The 23,425-nt window shown below is 32.0% G+C and overlaps 1 protein-coding gene across 1 annotated transcript; it reads right to left on the bottom strand.

Annotated features, from left to right (window-relative positions):
• Nucleotides 1-6,481: 6,481 nt before the first annotated feature.
• Nucleotides 6,482-13,937, bottom strand: LOC127870750 (E3 ubiquitin-protein ligase TRIM9-like). The gene is made up of 3 exons (XM_052413199.1): nucleotides 13,931-13,937; nucleotides 11,905-12,153; nucleotides 6,482-7,282 (listed from the first exon to the last, which is right to left on the bottom strand). Exons 1-3 carry the CDS (start codon nucleotides 13,935-13,937, stop codon nucleotides 6,975-6,977), a joined length of 564 nt encoding a protein of 187 aa, XP_052269159.1. The 3' UTR covers nucleotides 6,482-6,974.
• Between the last annotated feature and the right edge of the window lie 9,488 nt (nucleotides 13,938-23,425).

Here is a 23,425-nt window from a genome sequence, read left to right as displayed (position 1 = left end):
TCCTTTTGACCATATGTCCTCATTGCAACAATTATATTTGATAGGAGATAATTATTTGTTATAGCATTTTGATAATGCATGAAAATAATAAAAATCTCGGACAACATATTAAGGTTAAATTCTTTTTTGTAAGTCTTGCAGCACAAGATGAACATATTACTAGTACAAAATGTCAGTTACTATAAATATAACATTTATCAGCGCATTATTACTTTTATTGTTTTCATTTTCGTGTTTTTTTGGCTTAGAAAAGTGTCGATAGAAAATTATTTCTGGAAAGTTTCATCTTTGGAAATTATTCAGGGATACAGGGACGAGCAAGTTAATTTCATAAGTTCTCGTGTTCAACCGAGTGTGTAACCAAAGCAAGCAATAAGTGCATAAGTCATTTGTCATATTTTCAGCTTCTTTATCTCATGCCTGCTTCTCTTGTTAAAAAGAAGATGAGCTCCAGTGTTATCCCTCTTTCCCCCAAGATTCTCTTATCTATACTTGTTGTGTGACCAAATAACATATTCAGACACTGGCAATCGTCTGGAACCTAATCCGCGACCACTTCACCAATCGATATAGATAAATAGAAGCAGAAAAAAAGTCGGCTGGAAAATTGTATTATTTAGAGGCCTTTTGCATACTGGACAAAATACTGTCACCTATAAAAGATGAGTTTTTAAGCCGATCTAAGGTGTTCAGAAAGACACCCCCTTGTGCTTTAACAATACAAGTTTTAAAAGTATATATGATATATATGCGATTAATAAGACAATAACAAATGGCAGAGCTGAGGCGGACGGCTATAATCGACACGCTGCCGACATAACGCAATGGACAGGGCCGATTATAGTCATCCGGGCCAGCTCGGTCTTGTGTTATCGTTTATGTTTAATATCATACTATTTTGTTCCTTCACTAAAATGTATTACCAAACCAGTTTCCGTACTTTTATTTTCATTAAATTTATTACGCAATTAATTACATGGCGTAATTTGTGTGACGAAACAAACTAGTTTTAGCCAGACTCTCTTGATTTTAGGGATAACACTTCTGATGTTGAGGGGATTTATTTAACAGTTAAGAAAATTAAGCATCGAACGAATCTTAAACGTATTTCGGAGTGTGTGTTTGTCATGCATAATTGGAACTTTGAAAGCTTCAATAGGAATACAAGTATTGTAATCGCTCCTGCATGTCATTTGATTTGTAAATTTTGTTTTTGGTAACAGCGTAGATACAATCGTTTAAAAAAAGTGTGATTACAGATCTATGGCTACATTGTTCTATGTACCTTGTGAAAGTAAGTGGGGAAATTGTGTCTGCAAGCTCACTATTTATACTGCAATAATATTATATCAATGATTGTATATGTATTCCTCAATACACACCAAGTTCTGGTTCTAGTTCCTGGAAATGTATTAGAGAGCGTTTCAAATAAGCCTTAGGCTTTCGATGCAGCCGAGATAAAATAAATATATTTAAACTAACTAGCAATAACAGATGCACTAGTGATCGAGATTTGAAACGTACATATATATTTCGTTTATCATGGAAAGTTTAATTCTATTTAGCAATCTATACAAAAGTGTAGACAATTATATTAGTTCATCAGAACAAAATAATCTAGTGCAAAAAATACACCGAAGAACATAATTATTTCTATAGCACAGCATAAACCTTAACATTCATCTTATATTCGCATGCAGTAACATAAAAACACGCGTTATTCACGACTCACATGTCCGTGTCGAAAACATGCACACATGGCTGGATATCTCATTTGGTCATTTATATATCTTCATTGAGATGGTATCAGCAAGCATAATTGATTCCAACAATAATTGTTTTTAAGTTTTGAGGAGTTAATTCGTCGTTACGCCAATACGTAAAACAGCGGACCAAAACAATCATGAAAGCAAAACGTCGTCTTGTGATACTCGTTTCACCGATGGGTGAGGATGACAAAAATTGCACACATATCATTCCGGGGAATAAAATCTGTTATGGAAATTAATTATTTAAGGTTATTAAAGTAAAGTTTATGAAAAAATAGAATTTTCTACATTTTCGGCACTATCGAACATGTCAAATAATCATGTATTAAGCTTCGCAAAATCAACATGTGGTCAAAAATTGGTACTGTATATATCGTTTAAATCAAAATTAAATAGTTATTCCAAACCCTTTATAATGATCGGTTTTTTGTTCAGTTACTTGTAAGGTATTTTGAATAATTATTGAACAAAGTTATTGAGAATGGATGAACAGTGCTTTTTCCTAGTATGTTAAATTGCAAATACATACATCTCCTTGTGTTTTTGACGCATATTTATAATGTTAAAAACAGACAGGAAAAGTTTCTGGCCTTTGGTTCTGGATCCGCAACGATCTGCGTTCCGAATCGGATTTGAAATTAGGCGCTATATACCAAAACAATACTCGGCTAGTACTCTGCGTTTGTATAATATATCGTGCTTCAGAAAGGTACACCTCTGGTTCTCTGGTTTGAGCCAACAATTGAGTAGCCAAATCATAATTCAATCCAAATGTTTTGTCTTTTATTACTATATAATGTGATTATTTACAGTAAAAAGTGTGTTAATACAGCTAGACCAATTCTGCGATTTGAAGCTCCTAAAAACCAATTAACAACCCCACTCCCAAAAGATTTCAATTGATCACCCCAAGGCGTTGGCGCCAGTTGTAGTCGTTGGTGCGTTTGTAATGTATTTGTTAGAACTTTTGTGTGTTTAACAAATTGGCGATTGGTCCCGAGCCAAATATCATGACCGCATATTAAATCAGCTTTCTCTCCTGGATACTCAAAATGAAATTAAAAATTTGATGAACATTCAACAATTATTTAACTGCATTTCTTAGCTCGATATTTGAAGACACAAATTAAATTATCATACATACATTTTAGATGGAAAACGCATTAAGTTTTCAGGTTTCAGTGGTTACGTAAACGTATCCCAAGGAAAAGACCCAATCCGCGCGCTGCAATATATAATTTGACTCGGGAGAGTGTTCAATTATTTATTATACGACTTAGAAAAAAATCCCATTAGTTTCTCGGCTCTTCTATATCCAGACTAAACAACTAATTCTACCTCATAAATAAAAAACACACAAACACATTTGATGCAATTGCTCGATTTTGTTTAAATAATAAATTTGAAGTCAACGGTTGATTCGTGGAAAATTGGTGATAGTTGTTCAAGCATGCTTCCAGACAATCTCCAGAGGGGCAATACATCTTCCGGAATATGGCAATATAATGCAATTGAAACAAAAACAAGAACAAACACAAAATAGGGCACTAAAGTGTTCTCAACAAATGTGATATGGAATTTGCATGAAATTATGACTCATTAGTCGCAACGATTAGTTGAATTCCTTGGTCGACATCTTGTGTCATCTTTTTCATTAAATCCGTCCGAGCTTAAAATCAACAATCAGCCAAGTGAGTGGTCTTCTTGGAGATTTATTTCCACGAGAAAGACTAAGCAACATTACGTGATTATAAGGTAAAAAACTCATCCTGTTATTGCATATCCGCAAGAAAAACTCTTCCGATTTATATCTAATTCACATGCAGTGTTAGTTGATTATTGCACACACACACAAACAAAATAATAACCAAAATTCTAAAAAAAAATATATCTTATTCCATAAAAATAATACAATAAATTACTTGTTATCCAAACAGTAGATATTAAATGTATTAAATAAATAGGTGTAATACTATATTTACTTGATAACGGTTTAGCATTACACCACTTGAAACACTCTCTGTACGCAAGACCTCAAGAGTCTGTTGTATGTATTAAGCTACAGTATTTTGTCTCTTTTTTATTATAAATTTGAAGTCTCCTAAAATTACCACAGACGATCCCTCAATACATCCTCTTCTAACGCCATCTTAATTGAAGACCTTAACAAAATATCACGGATGTCGTCCATAGTAAGCCTTTCAAACACGATGGTGACGCAAATTTTGGTAACTACGCTTACTCGCTACCGAGGGTTCATCTACGATCGACAAAACCGGGAAAACGGAAGATTTAGATATTAAAGAGTCCTAAAGGCGATTCAGAAGAACCTACGCTTACGTCCTGGCTCGCTACAGGGGGTTCATCTACTATGGACAAAACCGGGGAAATGGAAGACTTAGATCTTAAAGAGTCCTAAAGACGATTCATAAGGATCTGAATAACCGTGGTATAGCCATGACGATCCCTTGAAGTTACCTCAAGCACAAGACTGCACTGAGAGGATTTTCTCCCATTTTCTGAATGAGAGATTTTCTCATTTCCATCTTTTCAATGCTGGTCTGAGAATCAAATAGCTCACCTTAAAATCGTATGGGAACATGCCAAGTGCGATGACTTTCTATGTTTATCTATTTAATCATGAAGAATGCATGCGAGACTTTTGACAAGCGCATACTATACGATAAGTCCTTTATATAGTCTTAGATTATGGAGCTTTATAAATTATTCTTTTTTTGTTTTTCGATAAAATTAGAGATGTTATAAGAATTATCTGGACTGAGAATTTGATACAAAAAAAATAATGGTTGGATTTTTTCAGTCATGATCTTTGATGGTTTAGTTATTACTATTGAGATAATCAAATAAATGTAGATAATTACAAATACATCTTTGGATATATCATTTGGTTTGGATTGTAAAGGAAATAAGTGTTCAACAGTAGACTTTTGGGCATACATATTTATTCCTGAAAATAAAGTATTTGTAGAACTGTTTGTTCATATTTGATTACAGATTTTTTTCTGTATAATCATGCAATATAATAAAGTGGTCTTGTTTGTTATTCATGCCAATGCATTTTCAAAGGCAATTAGTGCATTAAAGAGGTTGTCTATGGAAATGCGTTTACAAAGTCGCCTAGGAAAGCACTGATAGTATAAAACCAAGCAACAAAACTAATGTAATGTATGAAGTATCAAAACGCTCATTTAAGCATGAAAACAGTGTCACCAACATTTACTAATTATCAAATCACTCATTCACACAAGGTTGTATTTTTGTCAAGTCCTATTGATATTTTATAAGTTTTATAATGTAATGTGATATCGTGAAAACAAATAAAAATACTATACATTATCTCCATAGTTTCCAACATTCTAATAAATGCTTTAAATAGAGAGGCCGGAAAAGAAGCAAGACATCTGTTTCGTGATTTTGTTTTTATTTTTTATCATCAAAATTCTTTACCGCTTACAAATACATTAAATGTTACAAAATGAATAAATGGGGCATGTGTAATGTATATGAACATATCTATTTGATACAGTGCAAGTGGACTGATATTCTATAAATCTCAATATACTGCTAAACAACCAACATGCATTAGAATATTAAATGAGGAATTATTTAACTAAATATACAAAAGTATATGAAAACGTAACTTTGTAAATTTCAATGTTCAAGTTGCGTACCAAGTGTTTATAGAATGCATTAAAATGAAAATTCATTAATGCTAGAGAATTAATAATGCTAAATTGAATATTAGATTATATTAAAATATATATATGAAATAATGTAAAAGCTTTAATTATACTAAAAAAATGTTATTATTATTATTATTATTATTATTATTATTATTATCATTATTATTATTATTATTATTATTATTATTATTATTATTATTATTATACTTTCGCTTTGGTACTAAGATTTATCACTTTAAAAGTGTAAAGATGATACAAGCAGCCCTAGCTGACACATTCTATTTACATGGATACACAACATACTCAAAAAGTTATTGATAAGAATAAACATTATACATTGATGTGCACCTGAAAAGAAGAGAACATAGCATCCAAAATAAATTGTGCTCTGAGAAATTATTAAATCATCATAATGTAGAAAACAATGAAAATATATTTAGATTTTTTTCAATTCATTCAAGTAAAGCATATACATTTTTGGTATTTTTTGTAGCAGAACAAATGCAGGACTATAAACTAACATTGACTAAAACAATATAATCTGTTATCAACATCAATTCATTACTGTACCTGCTTCAAAAGATTTAATAAATATAAAATATGTCTTAACATTATAGTTATTGTAAACTTAATTAATATCTATTATAAAAATTTGTTGCACATAAAACAAAAATTAAAACAAAAAGTGTCGAGTTTTTATAATGAATCAAGTGCATACAAATTTATTAAATGAAAATAATCCAATCTTTTATACACAGCTTAAAACAACATATCCATTCTTATTTACAATGCAAGAATACATATATACTCTAAAACACTATCATGTTATCATAAAGTATATCACATTTATCAAAATATACATATCGATGAAATATATGAATATGAAACCAGCACATTTTATGAAAATGAATGTGTTAAAACATGTCTCAAAAAGATAATTTGATTGCTTTGCAAAAATGAAATAACAACAATAAATGTGCAATAAATGTGCAAAATAATTGTGTTTTACAAATCGTAAGAATTGTGCATAATGTTTTAATTCATTCTGACCCTTAGAGTAAAAAATTGTTGAAAAGAACTGAATGAAACATGATGAACTTATATAACTGAACAATCGCTATCGTGATTATTGGCTGCTACTACTAGTACAGCTTTTCTTATCAAATACATTCTTGATCAAATTTATACACTGACACTAGCTTAATCTGTCAGACGATCATTGACAAGATTATAAGTTTATATAAGAATATTTTTAATAATGGTTACCGGCATTTCAAGTTTCAGTATGTAACATCTTTATTGATGATTATATTCAATCTATTGTTTATGACACTTTCACTAAAGTGAACTCAGTAATTCATACTTAAAACGTTTAGCACTTTTAACTTTCCTAGCATTAAATTTAGCGTATGTGCATAAGAAATGACAAGATTAATAATGTTATACATTGACTTGAAACTAAATCTTACAAGCAACATGTTTTTAAACTCAATATAAAATTTTAAACTGCTGATTCATCGCTATCAGATGTTTCGATGGGTGGTGTAAGTCCAGTGTGTAGTGTGACCTGAATGTTCCGGTTAATACTGACTGCTGGGAAATAAACACCACACAGATTTGAAAACGCAATCGGCCCTTGTGATTCCCCATTCACGAAATAGCTAAGCGTTCTGTGATGTAGATCAAGCAACACACCGATGACACTTGACACCTGAATCCCACCGTCTGTGCGGTCGGTGTGCTTGTCATTGTGCAAAAACCAACTCCGCTTGTAGTCGATATACATGGACCAACCTTTGTCATCTTTGCCTAACAAATAGACAAAATGAAACATGGTATCATGCATGTTATCTAAAATGGGTACATTCAAATCTCAACACATTCACAGAAAGGATATTAAAAAACATTGTGAACAAGAGATGTGTTTGTCAGAAACACAATGCCCCTTACTGCCCCACTTTAAAGCCATATGTTTTACCTTTACCTTGAAGGATGCGATTGACTTTTCACCACTCAAAATATGCAGCTTGATTAGATACACATGCATGCCAAATATCAAGTTGCTATAAAAGTTATGGGCAATGTTCAAGTTTTCGTATGGATGGACAGACTGACTTACAGACAGAGGGATGGATTGACGGACAGTTCAACTGCTATATGCCACCCTAACGGGAGCATAAAAACTGTGTCTAAGCACTAAAGCTGTCAAGTGACAATTACTACAAAACTGGATGTTAAATTGGATTTGTTTTTTAATCTTCAAACTAAAAATGTGTCCATAAATGCATGAAAACCGATTTCAAATGCAGTTAAAATTGCTTATTTATAATGTTAAAATAATAGACAGAATATTACAAAAATACGTTCAGAACATGAAGTGAAAAGCTTTCTTTTAGAAAATTACCCAAATCATGTCCATTACACGTTTGATGTCCAATTCCAAATTCACATTATAAAGTGAATACTTATTTATTGCAAAGCATGTGGAAAAAACAAACCATGAAGTGCAGTCCTTTGTAAAAGATATGTTTTAATTAATTTATATATATCTTCATTGTCCCACATATTATACATCTAGGCCTCTTAAACTTTTCCACCATATAATGTCCAAACTGAAATGCGACCTTGTTGACGTTATTTTTGTCTTGAAAGTCAACAAACTCAACAGATAACAATAATATTTACATAGCTGAAACACTATATTGCTATTTAGTATTTACAGCGTTGAAAACTTGAGGACAAGGTCAATCAATGTCTTTTGAAACCATGCAAGAATCTGAAACACACAATCTTATTTCTGATGCTGAATCTGTCTCCCTAGTGTTGATTTTAACTGACAGCCGACACAGAGGTATGCATGACCTTACAAACAAGCAACATGCGTTTACCACGTAATATTTATGTTATTAATTAAATGTTGTTGCCCAGTCGTATTCACTTGATAAAGAAGATCAGCAAGTTTATGCCACTCAGGCATGACAACATGTTTGTCCTTATTTAACCCATGTAAGCCTAGTGGACTCTCCCATCATTCTAAATTGGATGAATTTATTTCCAAAATTAGGGATGTCTAGTATATTTATTTCTATATTTAGAATATTTCTTACAGAAATTCCCTTAAGCAAACAGCGCAGACCCAGATGAGACGCCGCATCAAGGCCTTTTTTCTAGACACTAAGCATAAATGGGTTAATGCATTAAGAAGTGGAAAAAACTAAATTAAGATACAATATATTGATTTGGAAATGACCACATTTACAAACCACATATTAATATAAATATCTACTTTGACAAACATTGCCTCTAGCTTGCCTGATACAGAAGGCTAGGTGAAGATAGATGAACAACTAGAGAAAAAACATGTTTGTCAATATTTATACTTCAATACAGCTCTTTATTCCATTGTGATGTTAGTTTATATATGAAAGAAGATATGACAGGTTTGTGATGGCAGACATGAAGGTACAAGTCCAATGCCCTTAAATGTTTCTGTGTTTTGAAAACCATACACACTAATATCACACATCTGACATAAGATCAATTAATAACCATTATGTGGTCTATTAAGATTAAATGGATACATCTCAGAAGTATGCGGAAAACTGCTCATGTAAATATATCATACATATTAACATTTTTCGTAAAAGCAGACAAAGTCTTTCAACGCATTATATTAAAAAGCACAAATTATACAAAAATCTGTCTCCTGAGAAATCGTCTAGTTGGCATTGTTAAGGCAATTTTTTAGATGGTCGCTTAGCGACCGTCTATGGTGGTTAGTCTAAAATTCAGGTCGATACGCGTTAGCTACTCGGAGCCAAATACCCGCTGACTACGCGTATCCGCGCGAGAAAGAGTTGTATAATTTATGCAAGAGGTTTGAGTTCTCCAATTATATTCATTCACAAATGGAAACATGATATTAATATCGTGTAAAATGCAATAGTTTCGAACGGTGCTTTTATACATAAGAATCAATAAATAATGATCGTATTGTACGTGTCGCGGATTGTTTATGAGTGAATAAAATAGTCCACTTTCTGCAGCGTCTTCATGACGTAGTATTTTTGCTCAGTCCATTCATAATATGAGGCTATTTCTAGATGCGCCTGTCGATAAACAAAGGAAAGTCCACGGGCGATAAGAACGCAAAAGTTTACGCTCTCATATACACCTCAATGACGTAGTACAGGTCATTCGTAAATTGAGGCTATTAATAGATTCGAGAAAAAATTAACGCTTATTTATATTCTCAATTTATAAAACGTTGAACATAATTTCAACAATAAATTCAGCGATACGATAGACAAAAACAAACAAATCTTTCATAATCGCTAAACCCGAATGTAAAAAACAAGTTATAATTATAATACAAATGAACTGTTTCGTAACCTCGTTCATGCTACTACAGCGGGTATTTCTGGAAAACGTTCTTTGGTTCTCAACAGATAGCGGCGATCTTTTGTATTTACGGGTGCTAGCAATGCAATAGTAGAAGGTTAGTAGAAGGTTTAGCTTGTTTATATTCACAGTTCTCAATGCATAGACAGTTGGATATGAGTTCATCAATTACTACAGGCATACTATGGGCAACCTCGAAAATGCTTTATAATCGCTAAAACCGAAAACAACTAAATATATTATATTAAATATATATATATTATATTAAATATATTTATTACAATAAATATCTTTTTAAAATGTAGTCGGCGTATACGCTGACTTTGAAATAAAGTTTGCAATTTACTTTTCTAAAAAATAAATACAATTAAACAAAAGTTAAACTTTTGTGTTGTGTTTTTCACTTGTAATTTGCATATTTACCGCATGAAATGTGTGTTAGCATTGTCAAACCACACATTAGTGTGAGTAGATAAAAAATATCCTACGGGAGAGCACTTCATATGTGTCCTCATATGCCTTGTTATGACTATCTTTCTTCACTATCGAAATATATCGTATGTTGATATTTGATTTAAACGCAGTTTTCTTTCGACACATTTAAATAACACGTCAATAGCGCCGTCATGCGAAAATGGGTCTTATGCGTTTCGGCAAGCGTTTGTTAAACCCAAGATGTTCTTTTGCGCAGTCAGGCCATAGGCGATGCTGTTCGCTATAAAATCACTCAATATGTTATGTTTCTCCTTACCATAAGGAGAGATAGCTGAGTGGGCTATTTATATGATGGGCGCATATGGAATAAGACCCATTTTCGCATGACGAGGGTCATTACAAATCTCATTGCGAATTGAAAATGCCACATTTAAGAACAATGCTTTTGGATACAAAATTGAATTCAAAATAGCAAACTTGTTAATAATAGCAGCCTATCCACACATTAAGGAATGATTTCCAGACGTGCTGACCAAGTACGGCAAACATTGTGGTATGATAATTATACGATTTTCTCTTATCGTGACACTATACTATTTCGCTAATGATTGTTTTCTCATCTTGGAGGCGAAAGCGAAATTCTGCGAGATGGATTGTAACGCGTAATTGTAACAGGGCCACAATTTGTGTCGTTTGAGCATACAGAGAGTAGTCCGGAATTCATTACACTGAACACTACTTCATCCTTTGAATTGAGCACATACGCAGTGATGAAGCAAAAATTCATAGGTTGTATCCCGAATCAGCTTATTAAATATTCGAAAATATTCATGCTTGTCTGTTGGCGTTATGTGAAAGTCACTAAGATGAAAACTGAGTAAAACAGCTACGACTAAAAGCGCATTAGTGCTCTATACCTATGTTTATGTCAGCGTTGTTGACACCGTGTGAACTGCTCGGGTAACAAGTAAAGCATAAACAGCAATGTTTATATACTTTTATTCCTCCATATACAAGATACGAAGATTATTGTATGTTTTGAATTTGTATATGGTATCAAAAGTCAAAAAGTTTGTACACGGAACTTTCATTATGAATTTATATTCTTGGTGAGATAGTTATTTGATATTAGAAAAAATAGTCCTTTAATATGATGGTTACTGCAAAAAAAAATTATATTAAGTTCTCATTACCATTTTCATTATAATTTCTATGCTTTCAGAACGTCCAAAAAGCATGCTGTTTTTATTTTGTCTAAGTTATTTCTATGAAATAATACGGATTATAAAAAGTGCACACAAAACTCGACCCGTGCGCTATGACACATACTTAATAAAGTTGAATGGCGTGAGTTCATTTCAAACTTGCGATTGATTTTGAAAAATGAATTGCGTGTTAAATTATGCACAAGCGAACATCTTCAGTGCCTTCAGCGCTGTGATATAATATAGTATTTACATTTCATTTAACAACTCTAATTATAAAACAATGAGGAAATTTTCTAAGAATTTAGAAATCGAGTTTTTCTTGGTATCCACATGTAGAAGACATTGTCAGATAATAAGAAAAATAAAGTGTGCTTCTCTCATGTATACCTAGCATGGTGTCCTTGGTCACATCAAAGCGTGCAATGCCAATTACTATATCTGCGTTGTTCTCATATCTGCTGACGGTCACTTCCCAGTAGTGGACCCCGCGTGAGAGTCCTGTGCTGCCAAGTATAACGCGATGTTCAAAGCTGTTACATGTTGCCGTAAGATTGTCGTTGGAGGTGATGATGTCGGGGTGAGCAGTGGCTGAATCAAGGCTAAACCACGCAACTGAAACAGAGATGGGAAACCTTGCTTAGTGTATTTATTTTACCATCTGGTAATATTAACATAACATAATTTAATTTAGCATTGTCTAACTGTAGCCTGTATTGTTTTATAGATTCCAGTATTTCAAATGCCAACTAGCATATTTGAATTAGTTGTATAATAAATGTAAATGAAGTAAATTAATATAAATTGTTATTTCACTTCTGTGGTATAAGATACTAAATATGGTAGTTTTCAATCATTAGAGTTGTTGTTCAGAGTATAAATAGTTAATTATTCAACCATAAGATAAAGTATATGACTTTTATTTATTGACCTCAAAATAACATGTTTTAAAATGAAACATTTCTGGCTTATCTTAATAAGACATTTTAATGATCAAATTGTTACGAACTTATCTTAGAAGCCTTACTACACAAATTGACTGATTTGCAATGCCTTTTAATATGCTTATTTATCATTTTATTATATATTTTATTTAAATTGTATTAAATTATTTAAATATTATTTAGTCAACTTTGTTGTTTTTTTTCAATTTAACCCTTAAATATGAACACCTGAATATTTAAAAATGAACTAAGGAACCAAATAATACAAGAGGTAGAGGACAAAATTAGCACTTCGACATAAGCAATTGATAAAAATACATAAATTCTAAGGATGGGACCAAAGTAATGTTGGAAATAGCAATAATTCTACATAGCTTCACAGAAAAATTTAATATTGTAAATGGTAAATAGACAACAGGTATTACAATCCTCTTTTTTAGTAAAATACAAATACTGGAAGGCCTCAAGATGTGAAATTAAAACAACAACAATATTAATACCAAAAGACATAAAAACACCAACCATCTTGAACTAACCAGATTTAAAGACCTGATAATAGCTACTAGAAATTGCACAACAAGATAAACAAGAGCGTGTGTCATGATTTGAACATCTGCAACTTGATTGTCATTTGAAATGGTGAAAGGTTATCTATGTTGACGTTCAGTGAATTGTACTACACATGTTAACTATTTAAAATAGATTAAGTCATGATAATGGAAAAAAAATGAATAGTTAATGTAAAACAATTGTAAAGGCAGAATAATACAGTAACTGGTCTTTAGTCCCTTAAAGGTGTCCTAATTATTAAAATGAAAATCGTTTTGCCAGCAGCTGCAGTAGAAGTCACCAATATCCATTTCGAAAATTCTCCTTATACATTAGATAATAACAATAGATCAAACAAGTTTCCTGTTTCAAGGGTTGAAAGGCGATGTTCTGATGTAACAATTGCACGTTTCAGATGAATTATCATAAAATACAATAAGAGAAGTCGTGTGACATGATTATGCCATACGAATTTAATCAACAGATGGCTCTTTGATTACTAATTCAAGATGCATGCAATACGTATCCATGGTAGCAAACATATCTGCTAAACTTAAAATCCATGGCACAAGCTAGCACATGCTTGTCTTTTAATATTTATGCAATAAACAAAGCCAAAGCTCACTAAGTTCATTTATAATAATGTAAAAATAATAAAAAAATATTATTAATTTTCAATATGCAATAATTGAGTGTTAAAATATCAATAAATAACAAAAGAATTTTTACAAAGATATCATTAAAAAATAGTCAACTGTAAATTTTAATACAAAAATTCATAATCATGAAGCGTGAGAAGCAGAAATCATGGTAAACTAAATCAAGCAACTATTCAACATGTAGGCAATCTGATGATAACATTATTTTGTGTTTACATTTTTTACAATCAAATTTTATGTGTTGAACAAAGAACCACTACTAACTTTCCATACTATAACATTACTTTAAAGCTTGTCATTTTTTTATCTTTTTTATGATCACCTTCACTTCCATATTGTAAACAAAAACTTTAAGAATAAAGTTCCCTCAGGCAAAACTTCGAAAAATTAACAGTGCTAAGCAACATAAATAAAGAAGGATCATATAATAATGAACTAGTGCTTTTCATGACAATGAAAAGAGGTGCCAGAATGATCACAACACAAATATGGGAGCACTAAAAGTCAAGTGTTCAAAGCTTATAATTAATTATTACAGGTACAGGACTAAAAGATAGACAAAATGCATCATATGACCCTTGCAGTAAATGACACTTCATGAGATAAGGCTAGTCTAAAATGTAAATCTTCCCTAATGAATATTTTTATCGTATTATCAATACAAATAACTTTTTAAAGAGAGCCATGCTCTTGGTGCTAAAACTGGGCGCAATGCATGTTCCTAAAGTGTAATCCCGAAAAATGCCAGAGCAGTCACTCACAGTCAGCCAGGGCTAGTAAGAAATGATACTTTCAGCCTACACTGGATATTTCGTGTAAAACTTCCTTTAAACGTTAAATTCCATACAAGTGGAAAGCATCGATCATGAATAGCCAATGGAGCCTGCAGATGCTATGTAGGACGACACTTAACGCAAATGCATTGCGGCCCATCTTACCTGAGGGTGGCTCATAGATTTTACATACATTCACTTGTTATAACATACCCATTCAATTCACAAATTTCTTAAGTTTATTTTAGTGTGTTATATGATGTTCCCCAATAATCACCAAAGTATAACTTTGTATTCCTTAGATTCTTAACAACTTTGTATTCCTAAGGTTCTAAGCAACTTTGTATTCCTAAGATTCTAAACATGAAAGCATGTCAATAATGCATAGACATGTAACTTGTAAGTTTTTGTTTACCACATGGTCATTTGACACCACATTCGATGTCATAATATGTCAATCTTTTAAGATGCAGTTGTTCTTAACAGATAACCTTGAAGAGAAACCATTTTTTCATGAAATACTTGTACTCTCTCAAATGAAATAGTTCCCGTCTTAAACCATATGTTGCAACAAAAAGTGCAAAAAATAAATCAGATGCAAAGCAAAACTATATTAGTGGGGGATGACATAAGTTGTTTACCTGGATAGTAATGTTAATTTCTTCAGATGTCTGTGGATATATAAATGGCCATTATCATAAACATACATACATGCTCATAAATCTTGATTACTTAAAGAATTAAATAGAATGTGCGTGCGTTATTAATCGATTAGGCATAATTTTCCACACATTTCATACACTTACAAGTTGCAGAGAAATGATATTCAATTCTAATATTTATAAAGGATGCAAGTGCCACTATTTAAAACTGCCAGGGCCACAACAGAATTTAATTTGCTGGAGCAAGAATCTTGATTCATGTTTGGTTTCATCTTCATCTAATTCACAACATTAATGTTTGTGCATATATACTATAACGTCATTTCCCTACTGACAAATGATAAGCAACATTGTTCACAATAGGCAATACAATGACATCATTTATTGATATTGATGAAAAAGTAAAACTATCATAAATAGTTATGGGTCAAATGGAACACGTAGTGGAATCGTTGAGAAATGAAACACATGTTAAGTGAGTTTATTTTTCAATCAAAATGCAGCGTTCATTTGAAAATGTTGTAGTTATTTTATGGTACATAATTTCAATATTAATGTTACATTTTATTTAAATATAATTTCGCAACCATGAAAACATTTGTTTGATTATTTCATGGATATGTATATTTATAGTTTTTATTAATTTATTAACATCAACCACTTGTAACAAAAATATATTTTATTGAATAATAACATGCATAGCAGTTATTAAATTACATATGAACATATGTGGTCAGTATTTGTAAAAACATATCTCAAAATAAGTAACAGAACTTGTTTTCTGAATAATATTCCTGAAGTTTACCATATTGCAAAATTTACAACAATTACACTAGTCTACACTGATTCCATACGTTGTACTAAGCGCAATCAATCGTTAGGGCAAGGAACAAATTTAATCAAGATTTTGATAAAAATCTGAAATAAATAACAAAAACAACATTTACCTTCTCTTTTTTGATTAGGAACTCATATCAATCAATGGATTAGCACAGAGGTTTTGGATTCACAAAAATGCTGACAAAGCTATAGAGATACCAATAGAGCCAAAAATAGAAACCGTAAATATTTAATGACCATTTTACTGGTAGATATGGGTTTATTTTGCATAGAGACTGTAATTCACTTTGTTGGATATATACTTAATGAGTAAATAAAATTACCGATGCCATAATTCTTCAATATAATGATACTAAAATGGCCAAAATGCATTTGCTATGTCGCGGTGCCTATATCACGTGACTTTCTAAGATCTGTGTTGGAAAAATAAAGCTTGACCTAGTGCAACCACGCGTTTGTAATATGAAGTCCCCGCACAGATCCGACATTTTTCTAACCGTTCAAATGCGCGGTTGCACTTTACTGAAAAAAAATACTTATTTGTTTAAAAAGATCATGATACCTATAGAAAACTCTTACGAATTGGCGGGCTCTCCACTTTATCCCATTAAAATGGTAAAATATTTTAAAGACATCTTTAAAAATGTTAACTGTGTCGCGCTTTATTCTCCAAACACAGATCCGAAAAAGTCACGTGGTATAGGCACTGTGTATGTGAAACCCTGATTTCATATTGTCCATTATAAAATAATTGTGATATAAATATAATTTCGAAGGTTTTCATTTTTATGATGGGTTAATACATGTGAAATGTTCAAATACAAAAAGCATTGAACATGTTTGCACTTAAGCCTTAACTATATGATATAAATCAATGTATTTGCATTATCTTAATCAATTACCAAAATGAGTTACATCATAAACAACTTAACAAAACTACTCATGCAAAACATCATGCTCAAATACTGAAGCCATTAATATATAAATAATTGCACAAATGAAAAACCTTAGCTTGGACATTTTTTTGTTTCATGCAACTGTAGGAAATATATATTAATTTAGTTGTTATAATCTCAAATGATTCTTCACAGATCCGACAGTGCACCCTGACACTGCCAATGTTCATTACCTAACACTCAATTACATGTATCAAATTAGCCAATGCTTTTAAAGGTTAAGTAAAAATTGATTTCTATGAATTTCTATAAAATTGTTCCAAAGATGTTAGAATAATCATTCACAAGTAGTGAAGACCATATACTTGAATAATGTTTTTCCAATATATTGCATTAAAATTAAAATAAAGCATCCAAAACATGCATAAAACAAGAGCTGTCACCATCGGATGACATATGCCTCCTATAAACGCTTTGATAGAAGTTATAGCATTTTTCGAAACCTAAATGCAAATTTCCAAAGCTAAACGCGGACCCTAAGTTCAAGGTCAAGGTCACAGGGGTCAAAATTGTTGTGCGCATGGAAAGGCCTTGTCCTAATAAACATGCACACCAAATATGAAGATTATATCTCAAGGGATTAATAGAAGTTATGAGCATTTTTCGAAACCTAAACGAAGATTTTGAAACCTAAACGCAGACCCTAAGTTCAAGGTCAAGGTGAAGGGGTTCAAAATGTGTGTGCGTATGGAAAGGCCTTGTCCATATACGCATGCAAACCAAATATGAAGGCTTAACCTCAAGGGACATAGAAGTTATGAGCATTTTTCGAAACCTAAACGCAGATTTCAAAACCTTAACGCGGACCCTAAGTTTAAGGTCAAGGTCACAGTGGTAAAAAAATATGTGCGTATGGAAAGGCCTTGTCCATATACACATGCATACAAAATATGAAGGTTATATCTCAAGGGAAATAGAAGTTATGAGCATTTTTCGAAACATAAATGCAAAGTGTGACGGAAAAACGGACAGACAGACGGACAGTCCGATCACTATATGACCCCTTTTCTTCAAAAGAGGGCATAAAAAGCATACACAAGTATGTTCATGAAACTAGTCCTATCAACAAATATTTGCACACTAGTTAAGCATCATACATTTTAACCAAAATGATAAGTCCATTTACCATTATGATTTGCATGCCATGTTATGTAAACAATGAAGAAGAGAGGTGACAATCACACAAAACCACAAACGATTAACTTAGCTATGCCAATGACAACAACAACAACATCAGAAAACAGTGGTAGCATGTCTAGGCAACAAAAGGGTACAACAGGTTTACATGCACTTTTTGGACTGAACATTTTCGTCACACATACCGTAAATGTTCTAAATGTTCTAATAGCCTTCGAGTGTCGGACAGAAGATGGTTTTCCAGCATACACTGTGAAAACAAACCCGCTGCAACACAAAACTAGTGTTTTAAGAAAATTATTTTCTTCTCTGTCCAGTTTTATTAATCCTTCTCAGAACATAAAAGAATATATAACTAATACACTGAAAATGAATATTCTTGCATGCTTTATAAGTGAATTACAATACACTCGTATCCACAATGAAACAGGTACCATAAAAAAAGACAACAATTTAACTGGTGCTAATTAATTAGGTTGATAAACCCATAAAAGGATAAACATTCATCCATATCAAGCACTGAATAATAATAATCACCAATCCGGCGTCAACATGTCTTTAAAACTCATTCATAAAATAAATGTTAAAATATTCCTTTCAAAAGGTTTGGCCGATAAGGCTTTATACTACAATACTTAGACAGGTGCATACATCAATACATTAATGGCCAACGGTTAAAGAACAGGGTCAATAAAAGTGTTAATACAACAAATATTTTAAAACATAAGTTAATATATTATTATTTGTTGACATAATTGATTTCATTTAAAAGTGGACTTATGACAATCAATAAGATAAATAAATAAATATGGTTGTGTGGACATTCAAACAGAGACCCGACTGTTATCTGAAGATTAACTAATTCTAATATTTCTCAAACAAAATGGTCAGCTATTTGTGACATCAGCTATCAAGAATATTGTTTATTCAGATTATTTTTGTATATCCAGGCATTAATACAGATCAGCAACCCAACAGTGTATTTCAATAACCATTTCTACTCCGTCCTGGTCCGATCAATTCAATCAATCACAAATTGTGATTAAGCTATTGATTATCAAACTAAATTGCAGACCATATCCACATACGTTCTGCTAAACCCTCTATAAATTACAGTTAAACATTATATTTCACAATGTTTACTGTTTATCTTAATGTTTGGGAACAGACAATTTAGGAATACAATTGCATTTGTAAGTAATACTTATACAGACACATTTTAAATTCATTTTTGTTAGCATGCAAAATAAGCCACAGCAAACAAGCTTTACTAATTTCAATGAAGGCCTTTTCCAATTATTAAGGTCCACATACTTTTTAAAAATTCTGAATTTCTCCAAGGTCAATAGCCAACAGAATTCTGGTAATACATAAATACAATAAAGGAGCATCATTAAAGACAATAGCTCTCCAAGATACTCCAGAACAATACAGCAAGGTGCCAGTTGGGTTACAATACAAAAGATGGTGGCAATAAAAGTCAAGTGTTCGAAGCTAAATATGATTTATCACAGGTACCAGAATATGTTCAAAGACAGGCAAAGTGTGCCTTACCACCTGTGTAGAATGGGTCAGATGAAACATGTGCTAAGATAATCACGGAACTCTTTGATAAAAGTGAAAACAGGCTCATATGGGAATTGGAGGCAGGTATTTCAATATAACATAAGATCTACAAAAATATCATCATATATGGTGATCATTGAATACTTTTTAATGACTTTTATGGGAAAAAATCATCAGATATGGTGATCATTGAATACGTTTTAATGACTTTTAGGGGAAAAAATGCAGAAAATTATTGCTTACAACGCATATCAAGATCAGATGGAAATAGCAATGAAGTTTATTGAAGATAAATGAGAGTAATTAAAAAATCATCTAGAGCTTAGATTTTTTACAGTTACACAAAAATTGTTGATAGACTTTCAATATTCAATTGCATTGATTTCAAATTAAATATTTAAATCTTATAACATGTGCATGCTACACCTTAAATTCCATTTTCATTGGCAGAATATGAATACAACAAAATGGTTTATTCTAATAATCTACACCTTGTTTGATACAAAAATGAAGGCTCACAACAAAACTGTTAAATTGTAAAAATGATCAAACACTGTTTAAAATCATTGCAGAAAAAGTTCCTACTGTAAGGAACAACACAGAGTTTCCACATTTTTGTGAAATTTGCCAGCTTTAAATTCTACTACATAAGTTGCAAGATAATTGACACGTTCATATACTGAAAGTTAAAAACAAACAATGCCAAGACTGTGTTCATTGTGAGTAGAGAAAAACTCATATTACTGCAATATACCTGCTAATAAACGCAGATGCTGCTACAAATGAAATTAAAATTAATAAGTGGACAAAACAAACAATATTTTATTATTCATGTCCATTTTTGGAATATTTATAATAATTATGGACTTTATTTCTTATATACTATTTATCAAGACGTCCTTAAGTTTTGTTAATTTATAAAGGATGAGCTAGTGCATTCTGCCTTTATCAACAATAAAATGAACTTAACGTGTCTGACTTAATAATTGCCACTCAAGCCTGATTCAATCAAGTATACTTAAGCAATAAACTTGATACATCAAGACTGAATATAAATGATGGCATAGTTAGACTACAGATTAATTAAATCACAACAAAAGAAGTTTGTAGAGGAATAAATAATGAAACGTAATATTTACTAGTACTAGCAAACAGTACTTGACTATGCTATGCTAATGAATGAAACTTCTAAATTCACTATTAATGAACAGCAGCACATCACTGTTTTTCCTTTTTTAAAGTCAGATCATTTAGTATCATGGAAGAATATTAATGTTCAATTGTTGTAATTTTCTTTTTGGTCATTTAGTTACTTTTAATTTGTTTTCCTCCAAGGACAAGTGCAAATACATGAATGGAACTCTCCAGGTCAAAGGTCACAGGAACAATCAGTTTCTTGTATGTCACTACAGATCAGTGATTTCTTATCTCAGATAGTTACAATGGAAAGTCACATTGTAACAGTATATATTTAATGCATATTTCAGCATAAATGCATATAAAAACAGCTACAAATATGGAATGAGTGATGTATTGGACGTCATCATTGATGACGTTCAATCGAACGAATGATAAAGGGGGCTAAAATTCGTTAAGCTCCAGCGTATAGCAGCGATTTGGGAGTCTTGAAAACTGGCCCAACACTTGTGCTGAAATTTGACATGTATATGGACCAGAACTCGATCTACACGATGGCGTATTCGTCATATCTGGGAAAAGTCCAGTTTTTGATAAATTTACGAAAAAGTGGTGTTTTTTATTGCGCAATCGCTATAAAATGAGTTCTCGCCGGAAGCGTTAATAGCGTTAATAGCAACCCAAACACAATTCAACCCAAGGAGGCAATTCACGCGATAGACACTTCAAATTTGATTTTAATTAATACATATTGCGATTTTATTCCCAAATTAATAAATAAGTTCATATTGTGTTTAACATACATAGCTGAACCCGTTTAGAAAATATTAACAAAACAAACAAAAACAAACAACTGTTAAATTTCATTGATGTAAATATGGTAACCTGATTACATATCCACTAGCGTACACATGAAAAATAGTTCGCAAGTAAACAACAAACAATCAAATTTAAACGCAAATAAGCGAACAAAATATATAAAATAAATCCGAGAAATCGATACTTAAAACTACAATTTCTGCACTTAAAACATTTTTGAGAGTCATTAAAACACATAATTTCGGAAGTATACAACCAACATTCAAAATGGCTGCCAATGCGTTCGAAAAGAACGCGAGAAAGTATTTACAAAATAACATCATCAAAATAATTAAAGTGAACGCTACTTCGCCGTTTTTTAGATAAGTATACGATCTATTGAAAAACACTAGCATTTGACATAAACACACCCGTGGATATGGAAATAGACATCACGCGGCTTCCGCATTTTGCGCTGTGTACGGTTGTTCAGAAAACTTGGTAAGTGTCATTGTGTTCTTGAATTTGTCCGATGAGTTGAATTTTATATACCATTACCATACAAGAAAGTTTTCAAACACATTTATTTCTTACGAAACTTAACTTGAAAAATAAACAACACAAATATAAGTGGCACGAACTGATAGTGGAACGAAACGGCAATCAACCGTTAAAGTTCAAGGGCATAATTTGAATGGAAATACATGTGTTGAATATTGGATAAATTAATTGTTTTGCCGTTAAAAGGGTAAGTTTTTTTGGTTTTCTTTGCTTATTTTTTTTATCAAAACACAAGTTTTATAGTTTGATTTCTGTACAACAGTTCAGTTAACGTTACATCTTGAATTTATAAATATCGAAATAGATGTCGGAGTTTGCACATTTCGGACGTTGCTATGCAAGTTAGTTCTCGATAGAATATACTGTTTTACCTTTTCGCATACAGTTGTGCAGCTGTTTTCCATGTAATGATGCAATGTTTTACGTCTGGAATGCCCCCCTCGATGATTATAAATCATTAACTTCTCAAATTATAAGCATCGTCAACTTGACAAGGTGTCCCGTAATCGTTCATAGTTCATAGACGACACATAGTTACTAACAATGTTCATTACTCTAAAATTACCGGTATGTAGCCTATCATTCGATATCTCGTCATGCGCGAATTGCCAAGATGACGAGATTTGCATTAACTACCATTTTCTCGTGTCACGCATGGGACAAGTCGGCCCCTCTCTATTATATCGGTTTCTCTGCATAATATAGGATAAAATATTCAACAACACCATGTATCAGTTTCTAGTCCAATTTAATGTCTAACATACTTAATATTTTCGGTTATACAAATACAGTCTGATAGCTACATGATCATATCTTTCTCGATCCGTACACCTCCAAGTCTAAACGCTAACTCAACCGCAGAGTGCCGCTCTCCTTCCAAACATCCCCATTTTGTCCCCAAATTAATTTGCATATTTTTCTTTTAAACTTTTGATTGGTCCTCAGCTAGTATGGTTATTATTCATTGGTTGATTCGTCAGAATATTCTAGAAGGAACACTTTTTCATGTATTCACTTGCTTGGCGGATATACTAAAATTTAATCAATATATATTGGTACTAATCAATTTTTATTGATATAGAGTAATTCTGTTACTTTCGTCAGTACTATAACTTTTGTACCCCAGACAATAGGTGACCTTTTCATCTGTGCTGTTTATTGACCATGAGTGTTACTTATAATCTCGTATCTATATGCCAACTCTGGACTCAATGTGTTCTTATTTGGATTTAATCAGGTCTGACTTTCCATGTTATTGATTCAAATTATACCCCACCCTGAGTGTGTTTGCTTTCTTACTTTAAATAAATCTTAACCAGGTCTTAGTTT

The sequence above is a fragment of the Dreissena polymorpha genome, chromosome 3 (assembly GCF_020536995.1).
Source record: "Dreissena polymorpha isolate Duluth1 chromosome 3, UMN_Dpol_1.0, whole genome shotgun sequence".
In the NCBI taxonomy this organism is placed as follows: Eukaryota; Metazoa; Mollusca; class Bivalvia; order Myida; family Dreissenidae; genus Dreissena; species Dreissena polymorpha.
This window is presented reverse-complemented; position numbering and strand designations above follow the sequence as displayed.

Excerpts from the sequence above, each read along its gene's own strand:
- LOC127870750 (XM_052413199.1), bottom strand. Across the intron at positions 7,283-11,904 it reads GACCAAGGACACCATGCTAG|GCAAAGATGACAAAGGTTGG; the intron begins GTATACATGAGA and ends TCTATTTGTTAG.